The 22,226-nt window shown below is 52.1% G+C and overlaps 7 protein-coding genes across 7 annotated transcripts; 5 read left to right on the top strand and 2 right to left on the bottom strand.

Annotated features, from left to right (window-relative positions):
- Positions 1-414: 414 nt before the first annotated feature.
- Positions 415-3,425, bottom strand: ASPSYDRAFT_777828 (putative RNAPII degradation factor Def1). The gene is made up of 2 exons (XM_040850908.1): positions 2,905-3,425; positions 415-2,829 (listed from the first exon to the last, which is right to left on the bottom strand). Exons 1-2 carry the CDS (start codon positions 3,191-3,193, stop codon positions 539-541), a joined length of 2,580 nt encoding a protein of 859 aa, XP_040704718.1. The 5' UTR covers positions 3,194-3,425; the 3' UTR covers positions 415-538.
- Positions 3,426-4,209: 784 nt separating this feature from the next.
- On the top strand, positions 4,210-5,496 carry ASPSYDRAFT_29432 (uncharacterized protein; the record flags this gene model as incomplete). Its single annotated transcript, XM_040844647.1, has 1 exon — positions 4,210-5,496. The coding sequence occupies one exon, from the start codon at positions 4,210-4,212 to the stop codon at positions 5,494-5,496; it is 1,287 nt and encodes a 428-aa protein (XP_040704717.1).
- Positions 5,497-6,177: 681 nt separating this feature from the next.
- Positions 6,178-6,768, top strand: ASPSYDRAFT_87480 (uncharacterized protein; the record flags this gene model as incomplete). The annotated part of the gene is made up of 2 exons (XM_040851848.1): positions 6,178-6,214; positions 6,308-6,768. 2 exons carry the CDS (start codon positions 6,178-6,180, stop codon positions 6,766-6,768), a joined length of 498 nt encoding a protein of 165 aa, XP_040704716.1.
- A 368-nt stretch (positions 6,769-7,136) lies between these two features.
- ASPSYDRAFT_77250 (uncharacterized protein) lies at positions 7,137-12,626 on the top strand. The gene is made up of 11 exons (XM_040850886.1): positions 7,137-7,313; positions 7,368-7,448; positions 7,562-7,578; positions 7,636-7,876; positions 7,936-7,962; positions 8,018-8,193; positions 8,246-8,342; positions 8,392-8,469; positions 8,552-8,621; positions 8,677-8,929; positions 10,216-12,626. Exons 1-11 carry the CDS (start codon positions 7,253-7,255, stop codon positions 12,139-12,141), a joined length of 3,027 nt encoding a protein of 1,008 aa, XP_040704715.1. The 5' UTR covers positions 7,137-7,252; the 3' UTR covers positions 12,142-12,626.
- Positions 12,627-17,018: 4,392 nt separating this feature from the next.
- Positions 17,019-18,520, top strand: ASPSYDRAFT_118172 (RCC1-like domain-containing protein; the record flags this gene model as incomplete). The annotated part of the gene is made up of 3 exons (XM_040840377.1): positions 17,019-17,417; positions 17,483-17,617; positions 17,753-18,520. Coding segments are annotated over 3 exons (1,302 nt in total), but the record flags the coding sequence as incomplete, so codon positions are not given.
- A 115-nt stretch (positions 18,521-18,635) lies between these two features.
- Positions 18,636-19,711, bottom strand: ASPSYDRAFT_778440 (uncharacterized protein). The gene is made up of 3 exons (XM_040850909.1): positions 19,583-19,711; positions 19,105-19,516; positions 18,636-19,056 (listed from the first exon to the last, which is right to left on the bottom strand). The coding sequence occupies exons 2-3, from the start codon at positions 19,300-19,302 to the stop codon at positions 18,739-18,741; spliced, it is 516 nt and encodes a 171-aa protein (XP_040704713.1). The 5' UTR covers positions 19,303-19,516; positions 19,583-19,711; the 3' UTR covers positions 18,636-18,738.
- A 1,001-nt stretch (positions 19,712-20,712) lies between these two features.
- On the top strand, positions 20,713-21,981 carry ASPSYDRAFT_148295 (fructose-bisphosphate aldolase FBA1; the record flags this gene model as incomplete). The annotated part of the gene is made up of 4 exons (XM_040841801.1): positions 20,713-20,820; positions 20,885-20,995; positions 21,061-21,363; positions 21,421-21,981. 4 exons carry the CDS (start codon positions 20,713-20,715, stop codon positions 21,979-21,981), a joined length of 1,083 nt encoding a protein of 360 aa, XP_040704712.1.
- Positions 21,982-22,226: the final 245 nt, after the last annotated feature.

Genomic DNA, 22,226 nt, shown 5'->3' with positions numbered 1-22,226 from the left:
CCAGTTGTTTTGCATGGATGTAGTCCCAACTGTCCCAAATATGTAGTACAGGAAACGCGAAATATGCAACTCAGCCGACAGTAAAATGAAGACGAAACGAAACGAATTTTTTTGTTCAAGAAACTGAATATGGAAAGGAGAGGAGAAAGGAGAAAAGGAAACACATAATAGTCGCAAGGAAGCAGTGCAGACATGAAGCAGATCAGATAGGAATATTTGCCCAAATGTTACGAAGAAAATATGTAGCGTTTTTCCACCATTCAGTACATCGTAACCACAGCCCGGCATCATGAAGATAGCGCAAACGTTCAAGTCCAAACGAGTAAAAATCGTGAAAAGGAAAAGAAAAAACGGATTCCAGCCAAGCTCCCATTGGATTTGAGAGTAGAGATTACATATTCGAGAGTGACGAAAAGAGTAAAAAACGCACACCCAAGTGAACTATAAAATTTTAGAGTCCAGGGGTCGTTCGCCCCTAACAAAGTATGAAAAGGAAGAAGATATTTCATCACCTGGGAAAATGTAACGCCATAATTCTTTAGTGTCCGTAATTGCCTCCCCAGCCGCCTCGTCCAGTGTTTCCATAGTAGGCACCGAAGCCGGCGTTGCCGTAGTTACTATATCCAGTCGCCTGGTGGTGGGTCTGGTTGGCAGCTGCTTGGTGCCCGCCAAGGCCACCCAAGCCGCCGTACTGAGGGTTCAGGTGGGGGTAACCACCGAAGCCCTGTTGGGCCTGTTGACCCTGCAGCGGGGGAAGACCAGTCTGGCTTTGGGTTTGGCCAGGGGTGTTGGCAGCGGAACCAGGCCGGTTAGCCTGGGATAGCGATGGGCTAGGACCTCCCGTCTTGGAGGCATCAAAGGCCTTCGTTTCTTCCGAAGACACAGGGGTTTGCTGTGTGATCGGCTGGCTCTGTCCGAAGCCACCCTGGCTGCGGCCGAAGACATCCGTCATACCAGCGCCAAATGCACTGGTGCCTGCAGCTGTCTGTTGACTCTCAGACGGCTGAGCAGAACCGGTACGGCCATAAACCGAGTCGCGGCCCGGGATGCCCTGGTTGAAGCTGCCGGCAGTCGCAGGGGACGAAGAGTGGTCGTAGGAGAAACCGTGGGGCTGGCCATACATGCCACCCTTGCCGCCGTAAGGGCCATACTGGCTGCCGTAGCCGTATTGAGAGCTGTGGGGCATGTATTGGTCTTCGTATCTGCGAGCGTCATCGTACATTGGGCGGTTTCGGCCGTACTGCTGGCTCATGTATGAAGCATAGTGCGGGTTCGAATAGTATGGGTATCCATAGCCGTAAGCGTGAGCGCCTTGGCCGGGCATATGGTGGGCGGCGGGGGTTTGAGTAATTCCGGGGAGTGTGGGGTTTGGCGTCGTGTGGCCGCTGTTGGGGGCTTCGACATGACCGTAGCGGCTCGGGGCCTGAGTCGTGGGGATTTGAGGCTGGGTTTCAGCACCAGAAACACCAAATCCAGCGGCCGCACGCTGGGCGAGCGAAGCGTCTTGGGACTGGCCATAGGCACCATAGTAGGTGTAAGGAAGGCGCTGATCGCCGCCGTAGAAGGGCGAGTATTCACTACCGGTGGTGACGGTCGGCTGAACAGGGGCCTGGTTCGCGAAGGGCTCCTGGACCTGCGGCTGGGGTTGAGCAACCTGTTGAGTAAATGGGTCGTAGGGCTTCTGGGAATCGGTGTAGCGGGCGAAGTCGGAGAATGAGTTGTCGGCGGCATTGGCCTGAGGAACCGGGGGCAGGCCAGGAGCAGGGCGGGAGACGGTGGGGACCTCATGGGGAGCCTGAGGTTGAGTAGAAGGAGGCAATGATGCGCGGGGCGCAACGGGGGAATGTTGAGGAGGCTGAGCACGGGTTTCAGTGGCTTCTCTGTGCTCATCAACATCGACATCAGCGGCGTCGCCATTCAGTCCCATGCTGCCAAACTGCACAGCCGCGCGATCCACGGCATGCTTGCCTGGCATGACGACAGCCTCCTGTTGTTCCATAACACGGCGCTGCGTTCCGGGAGTGCGAATGTTTTGCTTGTAGGCGCTTGTTGGCAAAGCACCAGCTGTGGGGCGCGATGGAGTCGAAGCGGCAGCCAGGTTGGGGTCAATGTTGCTGCCAACAGTGCTGGCAGCGGTGGCAGAGGCGACCGGAGGTGAGACATCGGGAATTTGTGCAAGGTTGTTCTTGGTCAAATCATCCTTGGGCGGTGCAACGTCGGCCGAAGTAGGTGTAGCAATCTGCGTCTCCTCCTTCGGCTGGGGAACGGCGGGCTGTGGTGCCTTTTCTGTGGGAATAGGTACGGCAACGGGGACGGGCGCAGGGACGGAAGTTGGTTCGGGTTCAGCAGGCTTTTGAGTGGGCGCGGGCGCAGGAGCGGGTTTTTCAGATACAGGGACAGGTGCAGGAGCGGCAGGCTTCTTTTGCGGAGGAGGAACTGCTGGTTTAGCGAACAACGATGCCCAACCCTTCTTGGTACCTTCCGGCGCGGCAGGAGTATCCTTAGCAGTAGACACTGTTTCCGAAGCAGTTGCGTCAGTGGCCGGGGTAGCGTTTGTAGCTGGAACTGAGTCGGTAATAGGTGCAATTTCAGCTGGAAGGGTCGGTTTCTCTGTGCGTGTCCCATTGGCATGGGCACCAGCCCGGCCGCCACGACCGCCACGGCCACGATCTCCGCGAGCGCGACCGCGGCCTTCAAATCCACCGCGCCCACGTCCTCCTCGTACGGCAGTTGTGGTAGGCTCCGTGGGAATGCTTTGTACCTCCTTCGGCTTAGGACGACTCCGATCGGTGGTCTTCTTCTTTACTTCGCCCCATTGGGAGACGTTGCCTATTAAAGAGTCGGATTAGCAAAAATGAAAAAGATGACCGATCAGCAATTGAACCGGCGACAATGCTAACGTACCTTCACTGATGCGATCAATTGCCTGTTCAAGGTCACCATCAGCATCTTCCAAGGCGAAGACCAAGTCGTCGTCTTTCCAGTCCGGAAACAGCTCATTCAGCATGGGCAGAGTATCCGAATATTTCTTCTTCATCTGGCCAAGTTCCCCTTCATCCTCGAATGCATCTGTGGCTTCAGATTTTGTGGATCTGCTGCCACCTCGACCACCTCTAGAGCTGTAACCGCCACGGCCACCGCGGGCGGATACCCTGCCACGAGAGGCAGTGGATCTCGATTGAACTTCAGACATGTTATTGTGGATGAAATCTCTGATTCTCCGGGGGTGGAGAAGTGTGGTAGAGCTCGACGGAGTCTAAGGTCGACGAGAGGAAGAAAATAAGATGCGGCGAGTGCGAGGAAAAAAGCGGGTAAAAAGAGGTTCGTTAGTGTTGTCGACCTCCGTAACGATCACAGATGCAGCCTCACGCGAGAGGCAGCACCAAGGCACAGGAGAAGAGCCGCGAGGGACCGAAGTCGGGAAGAGGAGGAATTGAAGATGGGAGAGGAAGCTGCTGAGACGGAAGGGAGAACAAAAATGAATGGAGAGGAATGAGTATGAAAGTGAAAGGGAGGAGTAGGAGAGGAAGAAGAAATGAGGTTTTCAGTGGAGAGCGACCAGTGACCAGCGACCGGGCGATGAATGAATGACCAGTGACCCGAAGTCCGCCAGCTGCACAACTGCGTCTGGCGGGCAGACAAAGACTGGGCGGCCTTCATGTTACTACAAGCGTCTCTACAAGGCACTTTCTCTTTTATTGTTTCTACGCTTTCTACAGCATGGCTGCGCACGACTGCCTGCGCTGGTTGTGGGAGGTTTCGTCATCTTTTTGGGTGCGGCCCATCCATGGGTTCTGTGCTGCTAACTGAACCTCGCTCTGGGTCCGAAGGCAATCAAGGATGTCTGGAGAAGCTTCCTTGCTCGCTGTCTGGACGAAGTAGGAAGCTTCGCCATTCAATACGGCGATTGATCGTCTTTCAAGGGGCTCGGCCACAGGAGGAATTCCCGAAGCAGAGCGCATTCGTGGCGGGTTGAGGTTGGTGGCAGGCAGCTGGCTGTTCTTGTGAGCTGAGCCTGGGGCACTACTAGTCTACTAGTCACTACTGGCTGGCAGCCCTTCCTCACCGCCCTCCGTCCCATCGAGATCTTCCTCTCTCGCAATGATGATCCCCATCCGCCATCATACGATGAAGGAAACGGCCCTGTTTCACAAATCACAACCATATTCATCACACCTTTTGTGACTAGTTGATAGTCAGTACCACATAATGAAGCCCTCGAGGGCCCTCAGCATCAACCCTTGGACGAACCTTCATCCCCCGTTGCCGCGGACTCCCCGCCAGTCCCAGCAGCTACTGAATGCCCTTACGTCCTCCTTCCGTCGTGAACTCGATCGCGAGCATCCTCCCGTCCAGCCGGCCTCAGAACGGCCCTCAAGCGGCAAGCATGTTCTCCCCGGAAATCGCCCGACCGAGGAACACCCTCACTCTTCTTCACATGCCACCGACAAACATCTCCGCATGATTCTTGATAACCCCCTCTTTCGCCTGACACCCTCGCATTCCGCACGCTCCGTCTCGCATGGTCAAACTCCAAATGTTGATAAGGCGAGACTACAGAAAGAGCCCATGGTCGTATTCGACGAACTGGTGGCTTCTGGTTCTGCTACTGTCGGCATTGTCGCAGATTGCCTTAGTTGGCAGGTGCTACTTGCAAGCCGGCATACTGGGGAGCGATTTCTAAAGGAACTAAGAGACTCTCGGGCGGGCTCCCGAACTGTCTCCTGGTGGTTTTCCTTGAATTGGAGGAAGAGGACGCTATTCTTCAATAATGGAAGGGTGCTATCCCCCTTATGCAAGTTTATGGTTGCGGAGGGGTTGCATGAATCGATCTTTGTCTGGCTGGGCCTGTTAAAGGATCGTGCTGTTCATGGAGAAAGTAATGAGATGGCTGGGCCGTTAAAGTATCTCCTGGGCACTTTCTTGAAGGCCGAGTATGAGTGCGGCGGCGGGTTAAGCTCCGCTATACGTTATTACCTTGATGCGTGCAGGATGCTCATGTCGACGGATAACGAGGAATCGAGACGGGTATTAAAGGGGGCACTCGCGCAATCTGGGGGCTTCCTGTTCTCTTTGATTGTGACGAATCCGCGCGAGAATACTAAAACAACAATTCCTGCTGAATTATACGAAAACTACGCGTCTGTTCTTTCTACCATAATCCCTGGGACGGGAATCGTTGGGGCGTCAATGCCTATATATCATCCAACCCGTCCCGATGCGAAGCCTTTCGTTCAATTTTTGCGCAATATAACACCGGAGCAGTTTGAGTCATGGTCTGAAAAGCGGCGTGAGAGATTTATGCGAACAGGCTTCAAAGCTCTGCATGTTTTGATTGACACTGGGGACTTGAAAGATTGCGAATATTTGGCGCGCTTCCTCCAGCAGCACGTGGAAGAGGAACGTGAAGCAGAAACGTCAACGTCTTGGCGGCTTAGCCATGTCTCATCGGAAGAGAAAGCTCTTCTAAATAGTTTGGACCTAGCTCTCGCTTGATGGGCGTGCCTAGGTAGTTAGCTGCTTACCTATGTGGTCCCGCGGCGAAGTTCTGGATACAGCTGATTCGTTGCAGTCTGTGTGTCTGTCTGTGATCTCTATTGATAGTTCCTGCATAACTAAACTGGAGTGAAGAAGGTTAACAGGGCGAAGAAGAATGTGATAGACATGCACTAATGGGCTTATATTTGGGGGGAATTATTCTCCGCGGCCCAGCCAACTCCACACTTCAGCCAGCCGCACGCCAAATCCCATGGGGCATCACCTCCTCTTTCTTGGCATGCTTACTTACCACCGCCAAAAGTCCAGGGCCGGGATTAGTTATGCTTACCGAGAGCTGCGTTTCGGATCTTTTAGCGGGGATTGTTGACCTTCGTGCAGACGTGAGTTCCGAGAGGTCGACAATAATGGGGGGCCACCCGAAATTACTATTCTCCGCAGGGAATTGGGTTAGCCCATCTGGATGCCCTTAAGTAAACGTCACCTGGCAACCACCTCTCGTTTATCCCCGACAACTCCAATTCTTCAGCTGAACCTCTGTACACTGTACGCCTTCAACCGCGAATAGCGTTTCCACAGTCGCCTTTTTGCTCGGGACTTTCAATACCCAGAATCTAACCTACACTCCGTCTTACAATCAATTTTCGCCATCCCTAGTTTTACCTGACCTGACACACAGCAATGGCGTCTGGACCTTCAGTTACCTCTCCCATCTCGGGTATGTCGATCCAGTTTTACCTATAAATAACATGCTTTTCTTTTTTGTCTCTGTTGTTACTCGGGTTAATGGTCCTAATATCACGTTGCCTAGACCCTTTAAACAAGCCATCCATTAGTGAGGCTGCACAGCAGGAGAACGGCGATAGCCATCCCTTTAATCCCACGGAGGACCCTACTGCAATTGAGACGACCGAAACAAAAGCACCGGAAAGCTCCGTTCCAGCAAATGGCGTCCCTAATGAACCTGTGTCGGAAACCAAGCAAGAAGAGACCAACACAGGTGAGAAGCGAGACCTTGAGGCGACTTCAACCGCAAAGTCTAGCGCGGAAGAACCGGCAGAGCCCGACTCCAAGAAACAAAAGACAGGTGAAGACAATGCAAATGCAGTTAACGGCACATCGACACCCGCTCCCCCAGAGAAGAAGGGCGAGTCAGCACCGCCGAAGAAGAAAGGAGGCCGGCCCAAGAAGACCCAGGACTCCGTTAAAAAGAACATCCCTACCGATGGCATCGGCAGTCGCACGCGCAGTCGCACCAAGCGATCCTCGTAAAGTCTGATGGGGATAGCGTTCGGCTCTGTAAGAGAGAGTGGAGCGCAGTGACGTCGTTGGAGGATTGTGGCTTTGAGCTTGTGGAAGCAGCGCATATGTTCTGTCTATGATGTTTGCACAATACGGCCATTGTTTATAATACCTATCAATTTATGAATAAATATGTCCAAATTAATACAGCTTCGCAACTTCCTATGCAGCTCCAATAAGATAACTCGCAATGGGGTTTCTCATCAGGTGCGTGATATGACACGTGATGTGACACGTGACGCTTCTATGAAGTGCCGACATCGGGGACTGGCAGGCCTGGCCTGAATTGACTCATCGGAACGGAAGAACCATCGTGGGATAATTTCCCCCACTATCACCAGAGGGGAAAGTCGGTGTCATAGTTGAAGAGTCATACAACACCTTTTTTTGAGAATTATTCTAACATTGCTGTGAATTCTTGATTTTTCGCAGTCCAATTGATCTCTCAGACACAATGGGTTCCAACAAGATCTGGCTCCGGGCTGAGACTAAGCCCGCAGAGGCGCGCTCTGCTTGTATGTGATCGTCTGCCATACAATTGAGGCGTCGGTTGCTAATTCTATCAACAGTGACTCCTACCACTTGCAAGGCTCTCATTGATGCCGGGTATGAGGTGACTGTTGAGCGCTCTACTCAGCGTATTTTCGATGGTGAGTCCAATCCAATTAACACTATGCTCAAGCCCAGCTGCACAATTGCACCCGCATTGCATTGAACCATTTGACACTCCGTGTGGGACTTCGCTGACGGTGATTATGTACAGATGAGGAATTTGCAAAGGTCCGAATGCCCAGAGTTGAATATAACGAACCCCGATTCTGATTATATATTATACAGGTTGGCGCTCCTCTCGTTGAGGAAGGTTCGTGGGTGAAGGACGCTCCCAAGGACGCATACATCCTGGGTCTTAAGGAGCTCCCCGAGGACGACTTCCCACTCGAGCATGTTCACATTTCCTTTGCGCATTGCTACAAGGGCCAGGGCGGCTGGGAGCAGGTTTTGAGCCGGTGGCCCCGTGGTGGTGGTACTCTTCTGGATCTGGAGTTCCTTACCGATGATGTTGGTCGACGAGTTGCTGGTAAGATATGAGAGAGGGTGGTTCTCTTGCTTACGGTTATGCTAATGGGTGTTGGGTAGCCTTTGGTTTCTCTGCTGGTTATGCCGGTTAGTTACTGTGTCATTTTGAATCCGACTGGATTGATGCTTATGTTGAATGCAGGTGCCGCTTTGGCTGTGAAGAACTGGGCCTGGCAATTGACGCATCCTGAGGGCGAGCCTCTTACTGGCGAGACCCCCTACGCGAACCAGGACCTCCTTATTGAGTCTGTTAAGGCATCGCTCCAGGCTGGCCAGAAGCAGTCTGGCAGGTCGCCGAAGATTCTGGTCATTGGTGCTGTAAGTGACCCGTCCGCGTTGCGTGGGAACATTGCTGATCTTATTGTTGCAGCTCGGACGTTGCGGAAAGGGCGCTGTCCAATTGGCCAAGGATGTCGGTATTCCTGACACCGACATTATCAAGTGGGATATGGAGGAGACCAAGAAGGGTTTGTGCCGTTTACTCCCTAGAACTTCGAATGCTGACGTATGTCCTAGGTGGTCCCTTTAAGGAGATTGTTGAGGATTCTGATATCTTTGTGAACTGTATCTACCTGTCGTCCAAGATTCCCCACTGTAAGTGAAGCCTTTTGGTTCTATATCCGATCGGACTGGAGGAGGTAGCCGCCTGGCCGAATGATTGCTGATCCCGCTCCAGTTGTCAACACCGAGAGTCTTGACACCGCCAAGCGTCGCTTGTCTGTTATTTGCGACGTTAGCGCTGATACGTAAGAAAGATTCGATCTCCCCAATCCCATGACAATGAGTTAAAACTATCAATAGCACGAACCCCAACAACCCGATCCCTGTCTACAACATCACCACTACCTTCGATAAGCCCACAGTGCCTGTGACTCTGCCAGGCGGCAGCCAGGGCACGCCTCTCAGCGTGATCAGCATTGATCACCTCCCGTCGCTTCTTCCCCGTGAGAGTTCGGAGATGTTCAGCGAAGCTCTGATGCCAAGCTTGCTTCAGCTCAAGGACCGCGAGAATGCGCGCGTCTGGAAGCAGGCTGAGGAGCTCTTCAACGAGAAGGTTGCAACTCTGCCTCAATAAGCGTGGTCTTGGATACGCAATGCAGGCCATATACCCTGGAGCAGCCTCGTATGAAGCTTTTTTGTTTTTGGATTAGGGTTAGGATAGAGTCGATCAAAACAAAAACTCGGGATAGATAATGAACGAATCTGATAGTACACACCGGACCTCGGTGTATCTTTTCATGACGAAATAAGCATATCATACTGTGAAGTATCCAGTGGAGTATTTTAAAGACCAGCAAGACCTGTGAGCTGTTAACTCACCGATGACGGATTGACGGTGCAGCAGTAGCCGTGACCGAGCAGATCATCGCTACTCCTCCATACAATGTTTCATCCGTCCCTCATCCCACGCCGAGGATTTCCCAACCCCGCTTCCCTCACTACACTTGCATCATTTGGTCCACGGTGTGCTCTCTCAAATCAACAACCGAAAGGTAAACGCAGGCACAAGCCCAGTCAAAACTCGCTGCATTAGCGACTGGGCATCGGACTCGACAATCAGCACTCAGCAAGGGATCAGCGGGTCTATCGACGAAAATCCGCGCTTCCGCCCACTCCGGCGATCAATCACCAGGGAAATCCTGCTGCGATTATTGGCCTGCTGCTGACACGCTCCAAGGCAAGAATGGAGACTCGGAGCAATTACCAGCCCTGATTCTCAACTGTAGTGAAGATGCTGGCGCGGTGATGTGGGGACGCCGACGGAGCTTCGGGCACAGCTACAGCGACCGCAGTACGAGTACGGTCGGCGCTGAGGAACATCCGAACAAACGGACAGCGCCCTGCAGGCTTGACTCTTCCGTCTGGTTTTCTTGGGTTTCTCCTCATATAATCTTACACCCTGAGAGTATCTGCCCGCTCATTGTTACGGTGCTGCCTATTCGGAAAGGACCCTATCCGTGACGCATGCGCGATCAAGTCAGCCCTTCTGCCTTGCCCAAGATTTACCCCAGTCTTTTTCTCTCCGCAGCTGGAGCCGGCACAGCCTTTTCCCTTGGTTGCGGGTTTGATGGCAAATTTATTCGCCAACGGCTCCATCCACCCGCTTCCTAGCTCTTCCGGCCTGAATTACCAAACATCTGGGAGCTTGTGCTGCATTCAAGTCGTTATTCCCAGAGACTTGAGAAAGCGACTGTGATTTTGCTCATTCTGAGCCCCGACAAACAACAGGCGTAGCGCAGAGCTCTCGTTGCAGGCTTTGTAATAGGCAGGCAACCCATGGAAGACCAATAGAACAACGCGCCAGACACCAATTGTGTACGTGACAAGAAAACAAAAAAGGACCCCGCGCGGTTGATGCAGGAAAAACCAACCACGATCGCCGCATACGCGGCGGGAGCATCTCTCGCTGCCGTTGCTCTGTTCTACGTGTTCGGGCCGAATTACACCATCGATGGGGACGAGCTCGGGGGCAACCGCAAAAAGAGCATCGTGGGACTCTCGAACCCCGCAAATGACTGCTTCATCAACTCCGTGCTCCAGGCGCTTGCCGGGCTAGGCGATTTGAGGCTGTATTTGATCCGGGAGCTTCACCGGCGCGAACTAGATGGGCCTGAAATCTACAGCCAGCTGCCGGAGAAGCCGGATGAGGAGCTACGTGAGAAGAGGCCGGATCGTGTCCGGGAGCTTCAGCAGGGGACGATCACGAGGGCTCTGAAGGAGATGCTGGATCGGTTGAATGAGCGGCCGATTTACAAGAAGACGATTACCGCGCGCGGGTTCATCCAGGCGCTGGAGTATGCGTATCGCACGCGGATTAGTCGAAACCAGCAGGATGCGCAGGAATTTCTGCAGATTGTGGCTGAACGGCTTTCCGATGAGTACCATGCAGGTGTGAGGGCGCGGCAGAGGGCGCAGAAATCTCTTGAATGCCCACCTGACCAGGACGAAGACGCGCCGTCTGAGATCCAAGTGCGAGTCGACGACGGCACGGAGGATGGTCTCCCAGCAATCATCGACACGAAGCTCAAAGAAATCGACAATGAGTATGGGTTTCCATTTGAAGGCAAGATGGAGTCGCAGATTGAGTGCCAGTCCTGCCGCTACAAGTACAAGCCGAACCAGACATCATTTGTCAACTTGACGCTGCAAGTTCCGCAGAAGAGCTCCACCACCCTGAATGCATGCTTTGACGGTCTCCTCAAGACCGAATACATCGAAGACTTTCGATGCGACAAGTGTCGGCTGCTACACGCAGTTGAGGTGAAAACGAGAGAGCTGGTCAAGACCCGCTCAGAAACGGACAGACGGTCCTTGCAAGTCGAGATAGAAAGCATTCAAACCGCCCTGGCTAGTGATCCAGAATCTGTTCTAGATGGTGTCACGCTCCCACCTGCTGAGCATGCTCCGAAGAGTCGGATCGCGCGGTATATGCGTATCACTGTATTCCCCAAAATCATCGGCATCCATCTCTCACGATCAATCTTCGACCACAGCAGCTCCACAAAGAATGCGGCAAAGGTCTCCTTCCCTGAACGGCTCCCTCTCGGTGGCATCTTGAACCAGAAATGGTTCAAGCTCCTGGCCATAGTTTGCCACAAAGGCAGCCACAACAGCGGACACTACGAATCATTCCGCCGAAACCATCTATACCCCCCATTCTCAACGCCGAGCGTATTCAGCTCCTACGCACAGAGCCGCGCAAACAGCGAGAACCCGTCGCGCGTGCAAAGCCCACGCCTTCCAGCCCGCAGCAACGGCGACACCGACCTTCCAGCTCTAAACATATCGACACCAGCTTCCACAGGCTCAACGGCCTCTCTCTCTCCCTCCGAGCCCTCCAGATCCCCATCAACAGCAGACCTCCGCGGGAGCCCACAGCTCAGCACAGGCTCCTCCTACCCATCACCGCGCCCAACAACATCAAGCTCCCGCGTCTCCTTTCAAAGCACACGCTCCAAATCCTCTGGTTCTGGCCAGCAGAACCTTTCGCCTACATCAGCTCCGCGCGGTTCATCACTTGAAACCACACGCCTGGACAGTCCCGCGTCCCGCTCGTCTCTGGCAGAGCGCAACGCGTCGGCAACAGACACGGAAACGAGCGCAAGTGCGAAAGTTGCGTCGAAGTTCCGCCGCCGTCGTAAACAGGTTGATCGGTGGTGGAGGATCTCGGATGAGAAGATCAAGGAGTGTAAGACTTCTGATGTGCTGGGCATGCAGAAGGAGGTGTACCTTCTGTTCTATGAGATGGAGAAGACGGCAGCTTAATTTTTGGATCTCAAACTAAGGGGTTTGTTTTTCCTGTCCAAGTTGGCCTGGGGTGGTTTAGTATATATTCTGAAGACTTGCATCTGTTAAGGGTATAAGCATATGAACATAAACATACATGAACGTGAACATGCACATGGGATGGACACTTTATTGATGGTTTATTTCAACTAAAAATAGAGTTGTTGATAATAGTCTTTCACTGTTTGATTCCCAGAGCTTGAGAAGCCATTGGGAGATGGGTCGAAGCTCTTGTCTTGGTTAATTATAGATGTCTACTTATAACTTGGTATCAAATATGATAGCGTGGTAGGTTTTCGCGAGAGAAAGAGATTGGAAATTGGTTGTCTTTGAAGGTTCCTATTGTGATACATGTCGTCCATTTTCCTCGTGAAGTTTAGATTTAAAATACCCAGATACCTGTCTAGCAAGCCTATCGACTTTCGATTTCAATATTAAACCCTGTAAAGGGAGATATTCTACTTAATATCCAGTTAATACTCATATTTTTCATTTTTGAATTCGAACAACTAAGCATAACTTGCGACATTACAATAGTGTCTACCAAATCACCATACCGGTACAATGCCCGCTATAATTAGTGTTCCTTCAGGTTCAGGTAAGAAGAAACCATTGTTTTAGAACCACGCATTCTTGTTCCCAGACAAAATAAATATCTTTTGTCTAAGCCGTTTCATAATCCGTTTCTTTCTTTATCCGTGAAACCCCGGACATGTGGTTGAGGGAAGCGGGAGCCAGCCCTAACGGGTTGCATACAAAGAACCACTGCCACTGCACGGGAGTCCGTATACAAAGGAGAAAGCAGGCTGCTGTCAAACATAAAATGCAAACCGAGACAGATTCAACAATGGAGACACTGTTGGAGCTGGAGCTGGTTCTGGAGCTGGACTCAAGCACGAACGGACGGTGAGTGATGGTGATAACCAAAAGATAAATTCTCTTTTCTGTCCTCTTCGTGAAACGCTTGGAGATTCTTATTCTTTTCTTGACTTGTTTTACTTTCTATTTAATTTTTCCCTTGGTATGATATGATTTCTAGCTAGACTAGACGATCGCTATCTGTCTATCGTATACGGCATATTTATATGGGCCGTTTTACAGTATACTACTATACTGCGTCCTATTCATTTATATACCGTATCCTGCATCGATACTACCACCAGAATATACGAAGGAAAAGGCAAACAATCCCTAAACCCATAATGTCCGGACGAACAGACTCCAACGACGACGACCCAAATCAATTCATCCCTAGTGACCCAAGTCCCACTGATGGGCACGATGATATAGAAGAACCTCAGGACGACAAAGCTTCACAGAAGAGCCTGTCCTCGCTTTCAGACTACAGGAGTAGTGGCCAGCAAACTCGCATCGGGACGCCTACACTTGACGCCATCACGGCTATCAATGCCCTAGCTAATGGAGGCTACGACGGCGTCGACGATACCGAGGATGGGTACGAGGACGGGGCCGAAAACGAAAACGAAGACCAAGACGGAGATGGAGGTGAAAGCAACGATTACGCTGGTCCATCTGACCCGCAAAACTTTGAGATATGGGATGATGGTCCTTATGATGATCATGATGATGATGGGAGTGGCAATGGCACCGACCACGAGGGGAACCACGACCAAGACGAAGAAGACGAAGATGAAGCCCTAATCGACAGCACAAGAGCCGAATACGGATCACAAGAACTTCTGACACCACCGAGCTTACCAAGGCCTAACCAGCCTCCCCTACCAACAGTAGGTCAGCAGCTCCCACCACACAATGCGGATCCATGGCCATATCTAGGACCGCCGCCAGATCAACAACCAGAGCAACAAGACTTTGAGCTGCCGCCGACGCATGGCCTACCGCGAGTGCAGGGGCTGGGACGAATGGGCGAATCGCCACTGAGCAATCCGCTACAAGACAGCCAAACGCACTATGGGGCTGGGTCATTTGATGGGTATACCTACCAGAGTCAAGATCAGTGTAATATACATTGGGATTCGGATGGAGTTCCAGTACTCTCACCATTGCCATCACCAGAAGTACCATTACCACCGTTGCCAGAACACGAATCGTTCCTGGGACATGCGCCTACACGGCAAAACGCAGGTCAAGACCAATACCAAGACCAACCTCAAGACCAGAGCCATAACCCTAACGGGCTCCCCCAATCAGACCAATTCTTGGATGATCTGCTCCAACGCCAGCGTTCTGTCTCGACAGAGTATGAGAACGGGGTTCCGGTCGGGGGTGGGAGTGGAAGGGAGGCATTCCCTGGGCAAGTCCTGCCTTCGATAGAAGGTCCAAATGATCAGCATGGTGTCGCGGGCAGCACCCGGAGTAATCCGCTATCTCTGAGAAGCCGTGACGGTGAGGAGCCTGTAAATAACGGGTCTCGGCCGGAAACTGCGATAACTATCTCAACGGGTTCAAGTGAAAGCGGGACTCGTCCAGGCAATGCAATAACTATCTCGACAAGTTCAAGCGAGAACGGGTCTCGTCCAGAAACTACGAGAACTATCTCGACTGGTTCGAGTGAGAGTGGAGGTGCTGGCCCAGCACCTGCTGGCGATGATAATTCTGGGCAAGGGCATGATGAAGAGACTGATCAGGCACCCCCAGAAGATTCGACGACCGGCCAAGACCAGGACGAAGAGCCTGGTTCAGCTCCTGCAAATGAACCAAACGAGAGTGACATTGCGAACACTGGGAGTGATCAGAATGGGAGCGAACATGTCAGCCCGTTGGCTCAAGTATCACCAGTCTATGGGACGTCTTCAGGTGGGATAGATGAAGCGACGTTAGACGAGTCAGTCGTCCAGAGGTACTATTACATTGAAAGCGATAGTGAAGAGCGATCACGGCCATACGACCCGACATCACCGACTTACTCGCCAAGCCCAGAAAGACAAACGGCTGCAGGGTATCCCTCTGCAAGCTTTCTAGCACCGTCAGAAATGTACGAGGTGTATGGTAACCCGCATCCTAACCCCATCTATCCATATAGCCATCCTTTACCTACGACACTGAATACGAGTCAGGGACCTGAACCGGATATCGAACCGAATATTCAAGAGAACTATGGCCATGACCTTGAATATTATCATACCCAGCACGTCGAAGAAGACCCTCAGCAACTCTCCCAGCATGCCCCCGAAGAACAAGCTCTTTACCAAAACCTCATCGACGAAAACCGCCTCGATGCACCGATTGCACTTGCACGGGACATCGTGGACGTAATGCGTGAGATTATAAACTCGGCCTCCAATTCACGACACTCCAGCCCTATATATCCTTCGCCTGCAGTAACGCCCAGCGAAGACTGGCCGGCACCCGCTATACCAGCCCCCGTCTCCTTCAGTACCCACTATCATAGGTTTTTCGAACCTGAAACAGGGTCTGAAACAGAAACTTACTTCCGCGGTGCGCCGAGAATATATCAGTATGTACCGGCCGTGCCAGAGTCTCCTGGTGTTGGGCTTTCTGAGGGAGAGGATGAAGCAGAGGTTGGATTTCCACCTATACCTGTGCATACGTCTGCGTCTGTGCCTACGATAGCCGGATCTAGAAGGTTGAACACACCAGGGGTAGACACGGAGTCTGAGCCAGAGAGGCAACCTTCTAACCCCACTGCACTTCCACGGCCTATTCTTTTGAGATCTCTGGGTATACGTGAATCTCCGGGCGTTAGGTCCGCAAGGTCGTCGACGCCTGTGTCGGAGCGAGCAATTAAAATTGAGCCTAGACAGGATGGAGTGCCAGACCAAGGACCAGCAGAAGAGCGAGAGGCTGGGCCTGAGCCCAAGCGAGAGCCAGAAGCTGGGCCTGAGCTCAAGAGTGAGAAGAGTGTGTCAGATAGCGAGCCTAGACTGAACGAAATATCACAAGCAAACCGAGATCTCGAGTCCGTGCGAGTGAAATCCGAACCTGGATCGGATAGAGAACTAGGCACAATCCCGGGGTACGAGTCTGCGCCCGAATCTCAACCTTCAACTCGGGGTCCTTCAGACGCTGGCTCCGAGTATAAGCCCGGGCCAGAGCCTGATACTGATTCTGAAGCTGAAGCTGAGCTTGGAAATAACCAGCAGCTGGTGGCGGATCTAGAGCAAGATGAACTTGACGATGCAGGGCGTGAACAAGCACAGGAGCAGAAACAAGAGTCTGTGGGCAATTCAGGGTCCGAAAAACAGACAGCGAAGGACCCTAAATATGACTATCATTTAGATCGAGAGTCGGCACCGTCTCCTTCTCCATCTCCAACCCGAAACCACAGTCCAGCACCAAGACGGATGACGCGAGCATATGCACGCCAAATACAACAGGGACAGCAGGCTTCAACTCAGGCAGCGAAGCAGGGACCCTCAGAGACGAAGAAAGGCAAAGGAAGAGCTCCCGAATTGAGACCTTCTCCATCGCCAAGAGGCGTAAAACGCAAAGAGTCTTCTTCCCCGTCGCCTCCTTCAAGTCCGCCAAAGAAACGAGCTACACAAAGCCAAACATTCCAGCAGGAACCGAAGAAGGCTAACTCTGGTGGCAGCAAAGGGAAAGGGAAGGCCACGACCAGTAAGGGCACAAAGCGGCGAGCAGAGTCTGTCCCTGAGACCAAGGAACCAGTGACCAAGAAGAGAAGGGTGACAGAGACAGAAACAGAAACAGAGAAAGACGCAGATTCAAAACAGCCAATGCTCAAACACTGCTCAAACCCTAGAGTCGCAACACGCGCAGATGAGCGACACCAAAGATGTACGTACCACCCAGTCCCTAAAGGCTATATATACGACCCCTCCGCCCACCCTAACCCTAACATGGTGGCAAGTGGTTTGCTAATTAATACTCATCATGCTAAAGTAAGCCCACTGATAGTGAACAACCCCCCAACCGCAAAACGCTCCGTCTACGTCTTCGGCGCAAACTCTCACGGCCAGTTAGGGCTAGGCCATGCGCAGGCAAACGTCACGCATCCTACGCTGAATACAGGTCTAACGAAGGATACTGTTGGTGTTGTGGATCTTGCGGCTGGTGGTAACCACTGCGTTGCTCTCACGTACGATAACCGCGTCTTGACATGGGGCGATAATAGTGATGGGCAGCTGGGGAGGGAGACCCAAGCCATCGAAGAGGAGACAACGCCTATGGAGGTAGACTTTACAGCTGTGGGATTACCCGCAGAGACAGTCTTCGTACAGGTTGCTGCGACGGAGAGCGCAACGTTTGTACTCACCGAGTTCGGCGATGTCTACGGCTGGGGGACATTTAGGGTATATCCTCATAACCTACTTAAACACTATAGTTAGTAGCACAGCTAACAAACCATACCATACAGGAAACATACAGCAACGAAGCAGACGAAGAGGTCTCAATTCTCATCGGCTTCCGGCCCTCAGTGACGTTCCAGCGCACACCCATGCACATCCCCGAGCTCAAATACGTCAGAAAACTTGCAACCGGCGCACAGCACGTCCTCGCCCTAACACTCACCGAAGACGCAGACCTAATCAGATCCAAATCCAGAAACAGGAGGGCAAGCACAGTCCCAGCCCCAGTTCCAAGCAGGGCCACAAACAGAATCACAAAATCTAAACCCAAGTCTAAGGCTAGAGCGAAAACCACAACCACAACCAAACCCGAAAACGCCGTCTTCGCATGGGGTGCATATAAACGGGACCAGCTCGGGCGCAGGATCCTAGGCCGGCAGCGCGCTGCTGCAACAGCCGGTCTGACGCCCCGTCTTGTTGCGCTCCCTGGGGGGAAAACGAAGTGCGATATTGCTTCTATCGGGGCCGGGGCGTACCACTCTTTCGCGGTGAGGGTGGACGGATATGTTTATGCTTGGGGCTATAACCGGTATGGGCAGACGGGTGTTGTTGATGACGGTGTGAATCTGTTTGAACGGGATTCAACGGTTTCTGTTCCTACGGGGCTGGAGGGAGTGGCGCTGGGATGTCTCGATGCGGATATGGAGTACATGCTTACAGGGGGGGCGGACCATAGTCTGGCTGTGACGAATGATGGGCGGTGTTTGAGTTGGGGATATATTGAGGGTAATGCACTGGGTATCAGGAAGGAGACGATGTCTGAGGATGATCTGTTGTTTGAGGAAGGGTCGAAGATGCCGAGTATCCTTGCGAAGCCGATGACTGTTCCGGGGGTTGACTCAAGGGTGGAGAAGGCTTCAGCGGGATTGGGACATTCGATTGTGGTGACAAACTCGGGGACGGCGTATGCTTGGGGCTCGAATGGAGATTACGAGGTGAGGCAACCTCGGAGTAATGGCGCTGATTTGCCGAGTGCGATTCAGACGAGCGTGTTGAGAGGACTTAGGGTTGTCGATGCTGCTGCGGGCAGGCAGTTTAGTGTTTTGCTTGTTGAGTAGATGTTATATATGCTATATATATGTGTGTCTTGTATTACGACTGGGTTAGGCTTGGAATCTTATAGATAGTCAAACACCAATGATTTATATTAAGACCCCAACAATCTTATAGTCTTAAGTTAAATCCGCGAATAAGGGTACCAGTATCAAGTCGCATGAACGGAGGGGCCTAGATCCATGTCAGAGCTTGGTCAAAGCACAACATTTTATAACTCGGAGCCTTCAGATAGCGAATGCGAAAATGACGCCATATGATCCTGGACCTGTCTCAACCGCGCCCAGCCACTGTTTACGATAGCGGACAGTTCCTCATAACAACAGTCTTCGGCGTCGTTGCAGTCTTCGGGGGAATCTGATATGCTATCGGAGTGGGTTTGGTTAGGATCATTATCCCCGTTCTCACCAGAATCAATCTCAGTATCATGACTCCGGATATGTTCATGGCTGCCTTCATGACCAGGGCCAAGGCCATGCCCAGATTCATGATCGCGCGTCTGATCCGAGTCAAGGTCACTATCTCGGCCCTGCTCTGTATCATCAGTACCAGGATATCTTGGGAGATATTCAGGTACCGCTTGCGGATTCTTGACGGTCCAGTCTATATCATCCAGCTCCTTTAGCCATCGGTCCATTTGGTCAACCAACACCCGCTTGAAATCACGGACTGGCTCGGAGGCTTGGACATCAGGTGGGATATATGGCGGCGGAGGGTCAAAGGCCAAATTTGTGGGGTATGTTGGAGGTTGAGAGTATTTATCATCCATGTTCATCTCGCAGTGGATATGGTAAGATTGTTCAAAGCGAGAAAGAGAGTAATGGTGTTGTTATGAGTTTGTGCTATATCTGACATCAGTGTGTTCTCACAATGACATTTGAGCAGCAGGGGGCGATAATGTCCAAGGACAACTCAGCAAGCATTATATACTATGCAGGAACTCAGTTTTTGAGTCATCTGAGGTTATGCTATTGTATGACTCGACCCTACTGTATGTTGCCTGTCATTATTGCCGAGAAATATAAACCATAAACTATGGCGGAATGTTCCAGTACCTTTTGCTGTAACCCTGAGTCATAATAAAAGGTTGGTCACGTCCCCGGACCAAAGTATGCCATGGATCACTGATATGTCAACAACCACGGAGTCCACTGTTCCGATAGCCAAACGGATCAGCTGACTACGCAGTGATGATAAAACCACGGTGAAACATTGGGCAGTAAATCTACAGTAGATGGGGTCGAGGAGGTCCACTCCGATATGTAGGCCACGCCGCCGTTTATCGGAAGTAGTTTGCGCCAGAGTCGGTCCAGATCAATTGCTTGGATTCTTGGAGACACAAATCGGCCGTGAATAACCTCAAGATGTACCGGAAGTAGTCTTGTCCTGCAGATCGAGCCAGATCATGAGACATGTGCCCGAAAGCAAAGGAAACGGTTGGAAGACGACGGAGAGAACCCCGCTCCTGGTCCCGACGCTGTAATGTGAAGCACGAAAGAAAAACGGAGATGGGTTAATTCTTTGGAGCTCAACCGGCATTGTACCTGGGGCCATCTGCTTTCGACCATTTCAGGCCAGCCCTGTAGATGAGATCACAGACCCAGAAATGCGACGAGATCATCGCAGATGAACCGGACAGGAGAGCTGTCCTTTTGTAGACAGGCTGCGTAGTGGCAACTGTGTACGAATGTTGGCAGCGCGGATGGATGATGTCATGTGATGGCATAGCGGGGGTTCTCGGGAGCTCTATAGTTGCCTGAGGCATCCAGAAAGCGTCATCCCAACCCCACCACAGCAACAGCACAGAATGAACAAACTGTTGAGTACTGGTGGGCAAACGGCGAGAACAGGAGGAATCCGGGTCAATTGCCCATATTAATAAGGGTTCCTCTCCCTCTGGCGCCCCCGGTTTGGTTCCCTTCTCTTTTTTTCTTTTCGCTGTGTTTAACATCACTCATACATCACTTCCCCACTGCCCGGTGAGTTCAACTTTGCCCCTCATTCCTCATTCGGCCTGTGCTTCACTTACTTAACCGCCGTATTCGTCGTTTCGGTAAAGGCCTCGAGCTCTGAAAACTTATTTCTAACTTCTGCCAGCCTCTTTTCTTCCTCTTCTCTACATCTACCCGAACTCTACCCAACTTCACTTTACCTAAAATCTTCATTTTTGTTTCCAATCGCCACAATGGGTGTCCTCGAGAAGCTCTCCCGCAAGTCCGGTGTCATCACCGGTGATGACGTTCTCCGTCTCTTCGAGTACGCTCAGGAGAAGCAGTTTGCCATCCCCGCCATTGTAAGTTGACCCCTCACCACCTCAATTGCATCGCTTGGATGGTTGATTCTAACACCCGACGCAGAACGTCACCTCCTCTTCCACTGCCATCTCTTCCCTCGAGGCTGCTCGCGACCAGAACTGCCCTATCATCCTCCAGGTCTCCCAGGGTGGTGCTGCTTTCTTCGCTGGCAAGGTATGTCAATCCAAAAATCTGAACAAAAAATAAAAATAAAATAAAGACCGTACTAACCTGCACAGGGTGTCAGCAATGACGGCCAGGCCGCTTCCATCGCCGGTGGTATCGCCGCTGCTCACTTCATCCGCAGCATTGCCCCCGCCTACGGCATCCCCGTCGTCCTTCACACTGACCACTGCGCCAAGAAGCTCCTCCCTTGGCTCGATGGCCTCCTGGACGCCGATGAGGCCTACTTCAAGCAGCACGGCGAGCCCCTCTACTCCTCTCACATGATCGATCTGTCTGAGGAGCCCGTCGACTACAACATCAACACCACCGCCGCCTACCTCAAGCGTGCTGCCCCCATGAAGCAGTGGCTCGAGATGGTAAGCTTTTTCAAAACTACTTGATGTATTAAAGAATTGCATAACTAACTGTCGCAGGAAATCGGTATCACCGGTGGTGAGGAGGACGGTGTTAACAACGAGGACGTTGACAACAACTCTCTCTACACCCAGCCCGAGGACATTCTCGCCATCCACAACGCTCTCGCCCCCATCAGCCCTTACTTCTCCATTGCCGCTGGTTTCGGTAACGTTCACGGTGTTTACAAGCCCGGCAACGTCCGTCTCCACCCCGAACTCCTCAACAAGCACCAGGCCTACGTCAAGGAGAAGACCGGCTCCAAGAAGGACAAGCCCGTCTTCTTCGTCTTCCACGGTGGCTCCGGCTCCTCCAAGAATGAGTACAAGGAGGCCATCGGCTACGGTGTCGTCAAGGTCAACCTTGACACCGACATGCAGTACGCTTACCTCACTGGTGTCCGTGACTACGTCCTCGGCAAGAAGGACTACCTCATGTCCACTGTCGGCAACCCTGACGGTGAGGACAAGCCCAACAAGAAGTTCTTCGACCCCCGTGTCTGGATCCGCGAGGGTGAGAAGACCATGAGCAAGCGTGTCCAGGTCGCTCTCGAGGACTTCAACACTGCTGGCAAGCTGTAAACCATTTCTTTATGACTGCAGAAAATAATTTTGGACATTCACGTTTAAACGGATATGATACGGCGATAAGATACCAATGAAAGTGTACAGCCTGGAAAAGCAGATTTGATTGTAGAACTGGGGATGGCGTTGATGTGTTGTATCTAGGATGAATTGACTTCATCAGCTGTACAGTAAGCTTCTACAGTAGGTAAAACTGCCAAATGCCGGTTAAAACGCTATAACTCGGATTAGCGTACCGTCGC

The sequence above is a fragment of the Aspergillus sydowii genome (assembly GCF_001890705.1).
Source record: "Aspergillus sydowii CBS 593.65 unplaced genomic scaffold ASPSYscaffold_3, whole genome shotgun sequence".
NCBI lineage: Eukaryota > Fungi > Ascomycota > Eurotiomycetes > Eurotiales > Aspergillaceae > Aspergillus > Aspergillus sydowii.
Note: the sequence above shows the minus strand (reverse complement) of the source record. Positions and strands in the feature narration are given on the sequence as shown.

Coding starts and splice junctions, on each gene's coding strand:
- ASPSYDRAFT_777828 (XM_040850908.1), bottom strand. CDS start 3,193: ATGTCTGAAGTTCAATCGAGATCCACTGCCTCTCGTGGCAGGGTATCC. Junction 2,830..2,904: donor AATTGATCGCATCAGTGAAG/GTACGTTAGCAT, acceptor ACTCTTTAATAG/GCAACGTCTCCCAATGGGGC.
- ASPSYDRAFT_77250 (XM_040850886.1), top strand. CDS start 7,253: ATGGGTTCCAACAAGATCTGGCTCCGGGCTGAGACTAAGCCCGCAGAG. Junction 8,194..8,245: donor AGATTCTGGTCATTGGTGCT/GTAAGTGACCCG, acceptor TTATTGTTGCAG/CTCGGACGTTGCGGAAAGGG. Junction 8,343..8,391: donor TATGGAGGAGACCAAGAAGG/GTTTGTGCCGTT, acceptor CGTATGTCCTAG/GTGGTCCCTTTAAGGAGATT.
- ASPSYDRAFT_778440 (XM_040850909.1), bottom strand. CDS start 19,302: ATGAACATGGATGATAAATACTCTCAACCTCCAACATACCCCACAAAT. Junction 19,057..19,104: donor CCGTCAAGAATCCGCAAGCG/GTACCTGAATAT, acceptor GATACAGAGCAG/GGCCGAGATAGTGACCTTGA.